The sequence below is a fragment of the Podarcis erhardii genome (genome assembly GCF_964252035.2).
Source record: "Podarcis erhardii genome assembly, chromosome: 7".
Taxonomy (NCBI): domain Eukaryota; kingdom Metazoa; phylum Chordata; class Lepidosauria; order Squamata; family Lacertidae; genus Podarcis; species Podarcis erhardii.
In genome coordinates, this window is record NC_138511.1 from 68,426,676 (window position 1) to 68,442,075 (window position 15,400).

At 44.3% G+C, this 15,400-nt stretch overlaps 1 protein-coding gene across 2 annotated transcripts in view; it reads left to right on the top strand.

The window, feature by feature from the left end:
* The window catches only part of WASF2 (WASP family member 2), a 47,848-nt gene extending 33,341 nt beyond the window's left edge, over positions 1-14,507 (top strand). For both annotated transcript variants that reach the window (XM_081872506.1, XM_081872507.1), the window contains exons 5-9: positions 1,451-1,568; positions 2,842-2,972; positions 6,812-6,961; positions 8,189-8,694; positions 9,576-14,507. In XM_081872506.1, the coding sequence (XP_081728632.1) occupies positions 1,451-1,568; positions 2,842-2,972; positions 6,812-6,961; positions 8,189-8,694; positions 9,576-9,733 (1,063 nt within the window). In that variant the 3' untranslated portion in view covers positions 9,734-14,507. The remainder of the gene's footprint in view (positions 1-1,450; positions 1,569-2,841; positions 2,973-6,811; positions 6,962-8,188; positions 8,695-9,575) is intronic.
* Positions 14,508-15,400: the final 893 nt, after the last annotated feature.

Genomic DNA, 15,400 nt, shown 5'->3' on the forward strand with positions numbered 1-15,400 from the left:
GCCTGAAGTGGGTGCAGACGGTTCTTCTGAAAAGTGTGATTGTCTGTTGGTCCTTTTGCATCTCCAGAGACTGATACACATCCTAGAGGAGAATGTGCCAGTGATACCAGACAGCTTTTCTTTGCTTGCCATCTAATTATGTCATGTCATCTTGTGAAGATAGTACACATGGTGCAGTCGGAATGGGATCAGGGTTAAGAATACACATATTTACTCAGTCCCCATCAACAAATATCTTTTGAATAGGTAAAAAGTAATTACTGATAGCTGGAGGCAGCTGTCTTTGAGATGCGACTGCACTGCAGTGGAGGTGTGTGGCTGTGGGCTAGTGACTGAGAACCTGTTTCCTCTCCATGATCAGGGACTATGGGGTGTCCCATCCCCAGACTCTACAGTTTAAACAGATGTCTTGCTTCTTTCAGGAGCAGCCAGATGGGCGGAGTATAAATAATAAATTATTATTATTATTCCTTTTTAGCCTATTTATTAGAGCAGAGAATCTCTGCTCATCATAGGGTGGGTGGGAGGGAAGAGTAGAGAAAGAAACCCACCTAATACAGTGGTGCCTCGCAAGACGAAATTAATCCGTTCCGTGATTCTCTTCGTCTAGCGGTTTTTTCGTCTTGCGAAGCAAGCCCATTGACAGCTTAGCGGATTAGCGCTATTAGCGGTCTAGCGGCTTTTAGCGATCAGCTGAGAAGCGGCTTATCAGCGGAACAGCTGATAAGCAGCTTAGCGCTTAGGGAAAGGGCAGAAAAAAGCGAGAAAAAAACGCGGGAACTCGCAAGATTTTTTCGTCTTGCGAAGCAACCCCATAGAGAAATTCGTTTAGTGAAGCGCCTCCAAAAACGGAAAACCCTTTCGTCTAGCGGGTTTTTCGTCTTGCGAGGCGTTCGTCTTGCGGGGCACCACTGTACTTAACACCGGTTTTAATATACTTCTTCCAGGTGTGGCCTCTTCCACTTCCCCCTCCTCTTAGAAACTTAGAAGCTGTCAGCCCAAGTTTGGAGGACTTGCAGCCTCTTATCAGCCCCACACTTACTGAGCTGCAGCCCATTGTGTCTGATTGGACTACTTGTGAGAAAGCAACCAGTTTAGACTCTTTCCCACATGGCAGTCATAGTCCAACAACATCTGAGAGGGCAACAGGTTCTCTAACCCTGATGAATACTGTGAAAAATTGCCTTCTGCACCTGGAAGGAACAGCAAATGCCCTGGCTAGTGCAGGATGGGATGGAAAGATTCAATCCTCTTCCACCTGCCCCAGACGGTTTTTAAAAAAGAGGTGGGGGATGTTTTCATTCTTGGACCACAGCGTTTGCATCTGAAATTTGGTGCATCTTAGTTGGGCTTTAGGTAAACATTTGACTATCTTGTGGTGAGTCAGTCTCTCTCTCTCTCTCTCTCTCTCTCTCTCTCTCTCTCTCCCTCTCTCTCCCCCCCCCCCCAGGGATGACGGCAAAGAAGCACTTAAATTCTATACAGATCCGTCATATTTCTTTGATCTTTGGAAGGAGAAAATGCTGCAGGACACGAAGGATATCATGAAAGAGAAGCGGAAGCATAGGGTAAGATGAAGGGTATCTTTTGCTCTTTGTGGGTTTTTTATCCCTTAAACAGGGAAAGGCAAGATATAAGATATTGCCACTGTCTGAATGCAGGCAGCCCTTTTTTGAAGTGGACATGAACACACAACAGGGTTGGTTCTTTTTATTTCAGTTTAAGTAGATAAAGTGGAATCAAATCTGCATCATTGGGTGTTTGTGCTGCGACAAGTCATGCCATTTATTTACATGTGGAGATAATATTTAGAGGCTCTTCACAAATTCCATTGTGTTGTTAACATCTCTTCATTGAAGATAGTGAGGTTTGCATCAGAGTAAACACAAATACATAGGACTGGACTGCAAGCTTTTTACTCTGAAGAAAAATCTGGCTTATTTGTTGTAACTCATCAAGGCTGTCTTTAGCATTCTGGAAAATTTTCCTCCCTTTCCTCTGCAGTGTGTCAATTGTGTTGGGATTGTGCTCAGATGAAGCTTTTCCAAAACTAACCCCTTTCCCCCTGATCTGAGGCCTGCAATCCCGGGGGGGGGGGGGACAAAATAAAAGGGAAGGACTGAAGCCCCACTTATTTTTCCAGAATTTCCATGGCAGAGTGGCAGGGCGGGGAGAGAAGGCAAATGGGATCCAACACAATATGCTAAAAGGTGTTTTCTCTGAACCAAATTTTGACACTCCCTCTCCTTGATCTCTTCTGAGGCAAAGGGAGCCATGCTTCTCTTTTGCTTTGAAAGGGATTGTGGCTGTGCAGATTGTAGTTTTATGGCATGTGCATGAAGGTAAAGGTGAAGGGACCCCTGACCGTTAGGTCCAGTCACGGACAACTCTGGGGTTGCAGCGCTCATCTCACTTTACTAGCCGAGGGAGCCGGCGTACAGCTTCCAGGTCATGTGGCCAACATGACTAAGCCGCTTCTGGCAAACCAGAGCAGCACACAAAAACGCTGTTTACCTTCCCGCCGGAGTGGTACCTATTTATCTACTTGTACTCTGATGTGCTTTTGAACTGCTAGGTTGGCAGGAGCACGTGCATAGTTGCAGACAATACAGTATAGAAGGAGTTTTTTGAAGGTAAGAAGTGAACGCTATTGGTCTCTTCCACCTGGGTTGCAGGTAGAGTCTTTTGGGAGCTGGGACACAAGGTTTGGCATATTAGTAGCTTCTCCTATGTCCTATGAAGTCTAGGGTGAGGGGCAGCACTTGGTCATCTTTGTGTCTTTTGTTCAACATCATTGCAGGTTATTGTGGTAACTCATAATCCTTTTTATATATTTTCTAGAAAGAAAAGAAGGATAATCCAAATAGAGGAAATGTGAACCCTCGGAAAATCAAAAGCCGGAAGGAAGAATGGGAGAAAATGAAAATGGGACAGGAGTTTGTTGAGTCGAGGGAAAAACTTGGACCAGGAGGGTAAGAGCTTATTCAGCAAATGGTCTGCTTGGTTGATCTGAGTATGATCCACATAGCTCTGCTGTTCCTCTGGTTTAACATTTCAATGCTACTCTTATTGTGGCTTTTGTTGTTGTTGTTTAGTCGTTTAGTCGTGTCCGACTCTTCGTGACCCCATGGACCAGAGCACGCCAGGCACTCCTGTCTTCCACTGCCTCCCGCAGTTTGGTCAGACTCATGTTGGTAGCTTCGAGAACACTGTCCAACCATCTCGTCCTCTGTCGTCCCCTTCTCCTTGTGCCTTCAATCTTTCCCAACATCAGGGTCTTTCCCAGGGAGTCTTCTCTTCTCATGAGCTGGCCAAAGTATTGGAGCCTCAGCTTCACGATCTGTCCTTCCAGTGAGCACTCAGAGCTGATTTCCTTAAGAATGGAGAGGTTTGATCTTCTTGCAGTCCATGGGACTCTCAAGAGTCTCCTCCAGCACCATAATTCAAATCATCAATTCTTCGGCGATCAGCCTTCTTTATGGTCCAGCTCTCACTTATTGTGGCTTTTACATTCTACCAATAATCCATTTGGTGATAAGGTTTTATAACAAGTCCAGGAGTGAAACGTTTGTCATAAGTTTGCAACTTGCATGTATGTGGTGCTTAGGGGAGGTTACTTAAAATTGGCTGAGAGTCTTTAACAAAGTGTTTTCAGAATTTGATTATCCTTGGGCTGGCTTCAGTGCAAGCACAGCAGAAATGCAAAACACAAAAAACAAAAATGCAAGGAGCTTGAGGTTTCCATTTCTTGAATAGCAGCCCTGGGTCACATGGCAGCCCACGTGGAAACTGGAGGGGCTCTCTGGCTGCTTGTGATGTGGCACAGAGGTGGTCTGTTGCTCAAAGCAAAGTCAAGATTCGTATTGAGCATGACCCACCCATAGGCATGCCTGAAGCAGCTTTTCAGATCCTAGCCCAAGTCAGTTTTCTGTATCTCTGGTGCAGAAGTTCAAGGGCTTGAAAGCTGATTTCCCCACTTCTCAGATCTTCTTGATTTTGATAGCTGTCTGCAGGAGTCCTGTCTCATTCTGCTTTCACAAAACCCTCTCCCACTCCCAAATACTGCATGTTTATTGATTTGCATAATTCTGAAATGGGATAAAACGAAGAGGAAAATGAGCAGCTTAGATAGATAGATGTTAAGTACGTGATAGTGGGTGCATGTAACTGCATGCTATACAGCCTGATGGATTGTCTTAAAGTAATAGCTGCTGAACTTGCATACTGGTGCTTGGAGCCATTGCAAGTGGTAATAGGGACTGAGGTAGCTGCTCCTGGTATGACTTACTGGAATTAAGGTCAGAGCATGCTCTCCAAGCTGGCCATTCTTCATGAGGAACACAGCCATTTATAAGAAGAGAATTCTCTCTGCAGAATCCAAATTGAGGGTACTTTCTTCACCCAAACTTGGCCACAAGCTGCGTGTTCCTGTTTGGCCCCAGCTCATGACTGTAGAGGTGGCACTTCGGACATGGCGTTCTGGCAATCAGAACAATTCCCAGCTGGTTAGCTTGGCAGCATTCTAGGCGGTAGCTTTCTACCCGGAGAGATAAGCACACAAGATGATTCTGGCTCTTTCTGATACTCTTAACAGAAGGGAGGGATCAGAAATGGAACGGTTTAGTAGCCTTTCTCCTTTCAGTTGAATCAGAGATTTAATGGAACTGTCCATTTCAAGGTTGAATGCCACAGCAGGTGGGGAGAAGATGGCAGGGACCAGGTTTAATGGCCACTTCCCCATAAAAGAATGTGGCCTTCTGTTTTAGACCCATGTAGTATGAAGCTTCCACCCATTTTGCATTTTCCAAGCCTTCCTTTTAGGAAAAGAAACCCTCATTTTTCTTCCATACCACTTTCTTGTTTGTGGATTTTGCTTTTAGTTCTTGCCTGAGCTTCCACAGAATTGCATAATCGTATTCCTGCCCTTTAAGTGAGTGGACTGGAAAGCTGTGTACACTCAGGTTGTGGATACTTGTTTGTTCCTACTTGCTGTCCCTTTAAAAACATTAAAAACATAGCTTGTCTAAAGCTGCTCCTAAAACTGCAAGCATTTCTGTTGCAAAAGAGAAGCCTTTGGCTGTGCTGGAATGGAAGGATGATTGGCAAAGGTGTGCCCTTGCCTTGCCTCTTTTCCAGTGTGCCTTCTGCTGGGCCCTGATCTGAAGGTTATTAGAAGGGAGCTGCCCACACTATCACACTTTTCAGAGTCCCTCAACATGTGCCTGCTAGCGCCTGTTTTCCACACTGATGTGGTCTAGCAGTGAATTGTAAATGTCAATTAGATAACTTTAAAGGGTTTTCTTAATTGTTCAGGCAAGCAGGTGAAGCTTCAGTAACTGTGTATTTATGTCCATCACTTACAGCCAGTGCCTGTCGGCTTGGAGACATATAGCAAATTTGTAAAAACAAATGGAGCCTATATCTGAATTGGGTGCAGCACTACAGACATAATGCTGGCCACACAAATGAGTGTTTGTGATTTGCCTGAGTTGGTGTGATCATGAGCAGGCTCCCAGGACTGCACTTCCCACCTTTGGCAGGAGAAGGTTGTTTGTGTAAATTATTCACCAATGCTTTATCTTAAAGCAGTTCCTGTACTGGACACTTCACTATTTCTAACTGAATCCAATCTATATATGGCTAGATCACTTTCAAATGTGCAGGTAGGGACAGTTGGAGCTCCTAAAAATTGGTGGTCCTTTGGAGAGGACTTACCAAATGTTCAGAACATACATCGCAAATACATGTATGCACATATATTCCTTTCTAGCTCCTCCTGCCAGGAAAAAGTATGGAATATGCAGCCCCACCTCACTCTATAAAGGTCTGATGCAATGAGAGCAATCTGGGGAGCTGGAGAGTCCCCTCTATACCTGTGTTAGAAACTGAGATAAATGGCACCTTTAAGATAGGTTATGGGTGCAACAACAGAATGTCTGTTGTTGTTGTTTAGTTGTGTCCGACTCTTCATGACCCCATGGACCAGAGCACGCCAGGCACTCCTGTCTTCCACTGCCTCCCGCCGTTTGGTCAAACTCATGCTGGTAGCTTCGAGAAGACTGTCCAACCGTCTCGTCCTCTGTCGTCCCCTTCTCCTAGTGCCCTCAATTTTCCCAGCATCAGGGTCTTTTCCAGGGAGTCTTCTCTTCTCATGAGGTGGCCAAATTATTGGAGGCTCAGCTTCAGGATCTGTCTCTTCCAAATAAAAGCTTTATTTCAGTATTATATTCAAATCTCATTCTAATGAGTCAAATTTATATGTGGTGGTTTCCTTTTTTAAAGCCATAATCTTTATTGAAATTTTAACAATACATAATGAAAACAAAATAGGCGAATATAAAATGTTGACTAAGCAAAAGAACCTAACAGTGGGAATGTGCATAAACACAGCTCATAGAACATGCAGTTGTAACAGTAGGGGGCACAACTTGTATTTTAATTTTGTTTAATTAATAAACCCTTGCTGCTTCATGTGTGATCTCATAATGTTCCCCAGCTGCCCTGCCTTGCACACATTAGCAGGAGTGTCATTGGGATTGAAAGTCTTTTGACAGGGGCTGCTCTCTGACTCTTCATGGGCGCACAGCACCACTCTGGTACTGAAAATGGTAGCCTCTTACTAGACTTTCAATCCAAATGATCCGGCAAGATGCTACAGTTTTCGGTACCAGAGTGGTTCTGATCTTGATGGCATTGTTTGTATTTCTTCCTGACTTGAATGTTCTGGAAGTATTATTTACTTGGGGTCCATTGAAGCCTTGGAAGGGTTTTTATCTGATGTAATCTGTCTTGTCCTTTTGCTGATTTTTAGATACCCGTCTAATATGGTCTATCAGAATGGTAGCATTGGTTCCAATGAGAGTGTTGATGCCAACTACTACCCCCCGCCTCCGCAGCCAGATTCACCATTGCCTCCTTTGTACACAGAGGACAGTCTTCCACCACCACCAATGGAATTTAGGTAAGCACCACTGAAGGACCACAATCAATGGAATGAAAGAAGCAAGCTGTTTTGTTTTTCCATAAAACAAGTGCTTCCAGTAAGACCACAGTAAGCCTGTCATATAAACCCCATCCATGAAGCTTGTAGTGGTAGCTTGGGAGGAGACGTGCCCATTATTGTTTTTTAAGTAATCCTCAAAACACCTCACAAACAAGGGTGCTGCCCCGTGGTTTCTTGCCAGATACTGCTTAGGGTTGTGTTGCGCAGCACATTTAACCTTCATGGAGAGATCAGATTTCCTCCATGTTAGGCTGCTATGTGCAACCCAAGTGTCTTGCCATGATTGCGCATGACTCTCAGCCACGGTGAATCCAATTGGTGAGGAACAGCTGTAATTACTCTCCAGACTGGGGAAGTGTTTTACTAAGAGGGAGAGTATACTACTCCTTAGGGGAGGTATGTGGAGGAGGCGGGGAGTTTAGGTGAGAATTCACATACAGTGGTACCTCGTCTAGCGTCCGCCTCGCCGAGCATCCGTGGCAAACCCAGAAGTACCAGAACGGGTTACTTCTGGGTTCGCCGCCCATGCATACGTAGAAGTGCAAACCTCTCTGTGCACGTGCACAGACACGGCACCTTGTCCAGCGTCCTTTTCAGCCAGCGACCAGGGCTCTGGAATGGATCCCGGTTGCAAAACGAGGTACTACTGTATTTCTTTTCGTTACCATGAAATTGATGTCTCACTCATCCTGACATCCTGACATTCCTATGCAATTTTGTGTTAATGTGCCATATTCCTAAATCAAGTTCCGATGGGTTTCCTTCCCTCTTCAGGGTTGCTTTAAGAATGGTTCCTGTAGCTATCTTAGCTGGAAAATGCTATTGTGGAATGATGGGATTCCAAGGTACCAGCATTTCCTGGAGCTGGATTTAAAACAAACAAACAAACACACACACCCTGGCAACAAGAATTTTTAATCTTTTGAGCAAGCTGTGCTCACATACTTTCACATGTGTGCATGTGTTGGAATACTTTCCAAAGTCAGCCGTTGGATGCTAAACAGAATATTGGAACATTACTCCCAAACTCTTGGATCTCTTAGCCAAGAGTGATCTAATAAATGAAGCAAGTTACTATCTGGAAAACCTGAGAAATAGTGCTTACCCTTTTCCAGTTTATGATATTTGCAAAACTCATGGGACATTATTTCCCCTGTCTCCTTCCCAAATCTCTACTTTCAACAGCTATCCAGCACAAAATCAGAGTGGTTCCGGAGGGGTGAGAAAACCCAGCCTAGTCAGCCCAAGCCACCCTCCACCAGCTCCACCTATTGGCTCGCCACAGGGTGCCAGGCCAGGATTTGCACCACCTCCTGCACCGCCGCCGCCGCCACCGATGATCGGTGTTCCTCCACCGCCTCCACTGTCAGGCTTTCCGACTGCAGGCATCCCACCTCCACCATCTCCACCCTCCTTCCCACCTCACCCTGATTTTGCCGCCCCTCCTCCTCCACCACCTCCAGCAGCAGAATACGCTGCTGTGCCTCCACCCCTGGTACCCCCGCCAACAGGAGGTGCACCGCCCCCTCCTCCGCCCCCGCCCCCTCCTGGCCCACCTCCATCGTCTTTTGGCGGCATGGATGGGCCAGAAACCCATCTTCCACAACCAGATTCGGGGTCATCCAAGGCCAAGTCCTCATTGCCTGCTGTTAGTGAGGCTAGGAGCGACTTGCTTTCTGCTATCCGTCAAGGTAAGTCTCTTCTCATTTCGCATATCCTAAGTTTTAATGCCTGAAACGAGGCCAATGGATGAAGACACCTCCAGTGAAGACACCTCGCCAATGAAACGAGACACCTCCAGGTGTCTTAGTGCGCCCATCAGCCTCAGCCAGCATGCCTAGTGGTCAGGGATTATGAGAGTTGTGGTCCTGCAATGTCTGGACTAGACATTTCATGTATGTGTGTGTATTTTGGCGGGGCTTACTGGAGCTGCTAATTCCCTAGTCATTTAGCAAATGTGTACTGGGAATACTTGCAACAAACCTTCCTTTTTCACTCCAGTGAGGGCATCCTCTTTGAACTTTTGCAATTTAGCCTGTTTGTAACTGCCAATAACGTGTCCTAACCTGAGAAAGCAGTGAAAGAGCCACACTTTTTTACTCTCGTTTCCTTATTACTCATTTGAATTCTTCACTGCCAGTGAACCAAATTGGTTCAGACTATAGCTGTAGCGGAATATTAGGACCAGTTGAAACTTTAAAAACTGCATGTCTAAATAACTGCTGGTTTTTGTCTTTTCAAAGACTGCTTGTTGCTGCTTTCTCCCAGTATGCTTTACTTCAACCTGAGATCCTTTGCTCTTAACATAATTAGTCTTCTGCGCCACAGTCTTCAGATGATCATGTATTAGGCCCCTGCTAAGTCCTGCACCAGCAACGTTTTTTTAAAAAATCATCTCTTGAGATATAGCTTGTTTGTTTTCAGTTGGCCCTAATAAAGGTATTTCATATTACTCCCATGTCTGCCCCGCCCCCAACACTGAGCAGCCCTTATGGGGCAGTCCCACAACATTACCAAAGACCACTGTTCCCTGGAAGGACCACCTCTAACCTTTTCTTTCCTCCCTTGATAGGATTCCAGCTCCGTAAAGTAGAAGAGGAGCGTGAACAAGAGAAGCGAGAAGTTGTGGGCAATGATGTGGCAACCATCCTCGCCCGCCGCATCGCAGTGGAATACAGCGATTCTGAGGATGATTCTTCAGAGTTTGATGAGGACGACTGGTCCGATTAAACACCAGCCCACCATTTGGGGGTGGGGGGAGTGGGTTTGAGAGAAAACTTCTATAACTTCTGAGATTGCCAAAACCATTTCCCCCTTATTTTTCTCTCTCGTCCAGTAACCAAAGATCAATGTGCCCAACTTCCAAGTAACCACCAGCCTCTTTCCATTGTTGGGATTTGTGCCTCCTTCCAGCAAGAAGGAAACTGAAACTAACCCCAGATCTCCATATTCTCAGGGTCTTAATCAAAAAAATCTGCTCTCTTGGGGTTGGGAGATAATTTCGTAAAAACAAAACAAAAGATCATTGCCTGTCCTGTTGCAGTCAGTATGTGTTGGTTAAAATGATGGGCATCTTGAAGGGCAATAAAACTTCCAGGCGATGCTCTTCCGCTTTACAGCTTTACAGTGTGCATTGGAAATACTCTGCAAGCAGCCGGTGATTTGCCTTATCCAGTCAAATCGGCAAATGGATTTGAATTTCTATTCCCAACCCATCCCATCAACAATCTCCAGAATGCTCAATTCAAAATGTAAAGCCCAATGTTCATGAGAGTTGCACTATATACAGAACAGTTACTTCCCTCCCCCAATTCCTGTTTTGACAGTCTGAGGTGTGACCCAGAGGTCATAGATCCTTTTTGCCCAGTTCCATATTGCCAAGCTGGTTTCACTAATGATAGAATTAGTGCCTGCTGCATGGGCAATAACTTTCTGCCATGTTCCCCAAATAGAAAGCAATAAGCACTGGGCATGATTTTGTATTGCAGACATCTTGGTCTGTTGGGGGCCAAAAGTGGATCAGATTGGTTGGCACATCCGTTTCAAAATTATGAGACTGTAACATCTTATATTAGAGGCTGAGCAGCAGCAATTTCAAGCCATTGGCCCAAGCTCTCCGTCTCTTCAGGCATCACATGGGGACTTTGAGGATTAAAAAGTTGGTCATCTCTCTACGCCTAGTCTGCTTCACTAGCTTGCTTTAATCCTTCAGCAGTTAGTTCCAAGGTCTATAGCAGCAGCTTTAGATCCCCTTACCTCTTTTTAGACAGGTGCCTTTTTACATTAGCTTTTCTGGGTCAAGAGCTCTGGATACATTAGCTTCTCTGGGTCAGTTAGCTCCCTTGGCCAAGAGCTGGTGTGCAGAAGGTCCTTAAATTTATCTGGGGATCCTGGTTACTGGAATAATGGCAGCCACTCCCATAATGAGGGTGCTTGTTCTGGGTGCTAATTGGGAGCTCTCCTTTTTTTTAACCTGTTTGAAATTCTTTACCTTTCCACATGCCTCTCCTCCTTTTTCACACTGTGACATGCCTTGTAACAGCTTTCGTACACCAAAGGAAAGGTGTCATCTTGTTTCTTTCTGTCTCATGCTTCCAACCCTTTATTACATGTCCTTTTTTTTTTTAAGGGTGTCTGATGCCAGAGCTTAGTGTTGTGTTTTAGCCAAGGGACCAAAGTATTAAAAGCAGGCACAAATTTGTTTCGGACTGAACTCAGAGTCCCAGCGAGGGAGCGGGGAGAATTTGTATCTAAACTACACTATGAGGTTCCTTCAGACATTCCCTGATGGAAGGCTAGTGCTTTTTGCTTTTGGTGCAGAGCTGCTTTAAGCATATGTTTCCATTGTCTTGAGAAAAAGGAGACAATAGGCTCTTCACTGGTGGATTAGCACTCAGTGTTAGAACACAGGATATTTGTATCATAAAAAGGCAGGGGGGAGGCAGGGTGCTGCTTTCACATAGACCATGCATCCTGGAAGGTGCTGTGTCTGCTGTGATTTGGAACACTGAGTTTCTTGTTCAGGCACCAAGATCAGCAGCTGGCTTGTAATGTCTGTTGTATAATGTGCCTTGCAGTTCTTCCCAGTCTTTGCTCTCAAAATCTATGCAACAGAACCTGCAGCTTTGCAGTAGGGAACTATTTAGAGATGGCATTTGTGTGTGTGGTGTTCTGTCTAAGGCAGTGTTAGCCCTCCAGCTGTTTTGGGACTACAACTCCCATCATCCCTGACCACTGGTCCTGTTAGCTAAAGAACAAGTAATACTCTCTGCAAAGCCTAGTGTACACATTAAGGATCACTAAAAATGGACTGGTTATTCATGGACTTGCTACTCCCATTATTTTGTAATCAGGTCAGTGGTAGTTAGGGTGGCAGTTCACCCCACCCCATCCCACCCAGTGGATGGTTGCACACTGGCTAGCAGCTTGAACCTAAGTTTGTAATCGAGTGAACAGAAATAGGAGTAGTGGCCATCCTTAATTGTGCAGAATAAACATGTGAACTTCTCAGCATGTGCTTGGACTTCTAACGGTTTTATAGTGGTGATGATAACTTTCTGCAGTCTTCAGATGTGGATATAACATATGTACAGAGCAATTCATTTTAAGAGTTGAAAAATAAGTTACCTGTAACCAGTGCTATTTTTCTAGAAAAAGAGGTGCCGGAACTCACCATGAACACCTCCCTTGTTCTCTTATAATGCCAGTGGCGCCCACCTGAGAGGTGCTGGAACTGAGTTCCATTGAGTTCCAACTGAAAAAAAAGTCATGCCTGTAACTCAGGTGCTCCCTGCTAAATCTGTGTCTGCTGTTGCCCTTTGAAATGGGCAGCATGATGCATTGGAGAATGACATGAAGTCAATGGGAGTATAAGATGAATGGTTTAAAATAAGAGATTGTTTGCCCAGATTGTATCATTGAGGCTTGTGAACCTCTGGCTGCAGCCGTCAAAATACTGGGTGCTGTCAAAATACTGAACAGCCTGCCCCATTTTTGCAGTTTAGTTTTGCTGTAGAAACAGGTATCAAGCTTTCTAAAACAAATCACACTGTCTTCTCTTGAAACATCTGCTAGTGTGTGCTGGTAACCAAAATGGAAACAAGATGTGTGTCCGGGATGGTTTCCATCATTCAGTTGGCTTTTTTTAAAGCTATTTTGACTGTAGAATCACTTGTCTATCATGGGTGTTGTGTGGTTTCTGTTGATTGGTTTTTAACCCCTCCTTGTGGGTTCTTAAATTTTACTTAGCAGTCTTCTAAAGTAGAGTGATAGGGAACAGCCATTGTTCAGTTAAGTGAAGGGGGGAGCAGATTTCTTGAAAACCCTTATGCTTGAGCCTTTTTAGGCCACAGGACTCTTAAGCACATCCGCTAGAACTGCGGTACCCCCCATTGCATTCTGCAGAAAGCTTGCCAGTTACTCTGCCCCCTTCTCTTTTACTTCACAGCACATTTGCGAGTCAGTCCTTTTTTCAAGCTCTTTTAGCCTTTGCTTTTAAAGTGCTCTTACTCTTCTTCCTTGGCTCCAATTTTCGACCACAGCCACCTGGGATGCAGAGTGTTCGGTCTTAACCCTCTCCTACAGCCAATGAATTTCCCCTTCTTTCCTTGCTTCTCCATCACCGCTGACCAAATCCAAGGAGAAAGACCCTTGAATGTCCCAGAGGCCACAAGCAGCCTTTCAGCTCTCTAAAATGTGCCTCCTTTTGAACTACATGCTTGGGGAAAGGAGAGAGTGTCCTTTTTGACAAGCTGTTCATGCCTTCAGAGACTCTCAAGCTGTTCTGTGTTTGATTTTCCTTTGTATGTACCTTAAAAAAATCTTTATAAAGTGTGGGGTGGGATAAGGGTCTGATTATATATATTTTTTTTGTATTGCCGCTTTTAACACAATTCATTTTAAATGATTTTTTTAAAAAACTAACCAATTTCTTTTTGTTTCCTGTCTAGGATGATAGATGACTTTGATAAGTGCCTTATTTCGTATGACACAAATATATTTATAAGAGTAATTATTTCATGTGTATTGTTAAGGGCTCGCCTAAACAAAAGATGGAATGCTGAAAGAAACCACCTTTAATTCTCCCCCAGTACACCTGGTGGATTTTACGGTAGAGAAACATCATTAGATGCAAATTGGTATCTGGGGGGAAAGCAGTTATGACTGGAGTTGCTTGATTCTTACTGGGGGCAAAATATTCCTATCAGACCAAGGGTTGGTTCACATGCTTCTGAGTGGTAGGCACAATGGCTGCTGCCATGTTTTCCCAGATTGATCATCATGTATATTTTCACATGCTTATTGAATAATGAGGCATGTGGTCAGACAACCATTTTTGTTGCTGTACATGCAAAACTTACTAGATGCCCAGAAACTGGCTGTTGCCATAGATCCAGTGGTTGTGTGAACTTGCTCTTGGGTGGCTCTAAGAAAATATTGTCTGATCTTACCAGAAAATGCTATTATGAGCCCACCCTTGCTCAACACTGAGGCCAGTAACGGTTCGATGGTGAGGTGCCAAATTTTCGTTTGTCCACCTTAGGTGAGGAGGGAAGTAACATTGTTTTCCTTCATTACCTTCAAACAGAATTTGGCCCTCCTTGTACATCTGATTATTATTTCTGGCTACAGTTCTTAATCCAGACTTTTTAAATAATTGCTTTTATAAACTCTTCCAGTCTTCTCTCTCTCTCTCTCTTTTCTTGAGGGACTTTTTGTAATGTACATGTGATTTTAAAAAAATACTTTTTACCATGTAAACTTTAAAGAAATGATAAATTCTTTCTCGCCAATCAAAAGTTGTGTTCATATTACTTGGAAGTGGAGGGGGGGATGATACGTTTGAGGTAGGAGAAGTGTAAGATGCTTTCTCCTTCATGCTCAGTCTGAGGATTGAAAAGGCTCTTAAACTGCTGTTGTGTCTATGCAAACTAAACTTAAAAAGGAGGTCACCTTCCTCAGCCTCCCTGTGCTCATAATGCCCCAAATAGATAGCTAACCTTGTCATTTGTTTCCAGGAAATTCTATCTGTCAAAGCAAAAATGGTCTTGCCAGATCAGATCAAGACTGTCTCATCCAGCAGTTCATCTCCCAACAGTGGCCAGCCAGATACCTTGAAGTTCACGGGTAATAGCTGTGCCCTGTTTGCAATATGAATGCACTACCTTCAGTCACGAAAGCTCTGTTTTTGGCTTAATCATGGCTATCTATTTTCTGCACATTTGTCTAATCCGCAAGAAAAAACAACCAACCCACATCAACCATATGTGTAGCAGAAATTCCACTTAGCCTGGTCGGTGTCTGTAAGATTGAGGGTGGTCCAAAGCTTATTTTAGGTGGAGATACATAAAACTTCAGCTCATATTCAGGTTGTTTGTGCAACTCTGTTGAATCTGGGACTGGCACCTGGAAACAGACTTCAGTTATGCATGTTACCCGTAACACACACATCTCCCTAAAAGATTTTTAAGAAGTCTGGATTGACTCGTGAAAGAGCCCTGGACTCTGCAATGCAAACAGAGAATTCTGCATTTACAGAAGAATGTCCGTAGTGGTTTCCCAAATCCAAAATACAACTTTTCATGTTCCTTCCTTGCCCTTATCACTGTTCCTAATAAATCCTCACTTGCTTTTCTCTCCACCAGCTCCCCCAAAGTTTCAAATTCATTAGTTCAAGAAAAAATAGTGGTACAGAAGGATGCTATAGATGTGTTTTTGTTCTGTTGGTGGGTTTTGCCAGTCAGTTTGGTGTCCTTGGCCTTCTGCAGTAAGTATTTTGTCATGATTAGGCACTGGCCTCGCTTGATTTTATTGTATCTTCCCCACCCCACAAAATAGTGTATTAAAAACAGTGACACAAAAATGGCAAAACTATTAAATCTATATAGCCATTGGCCA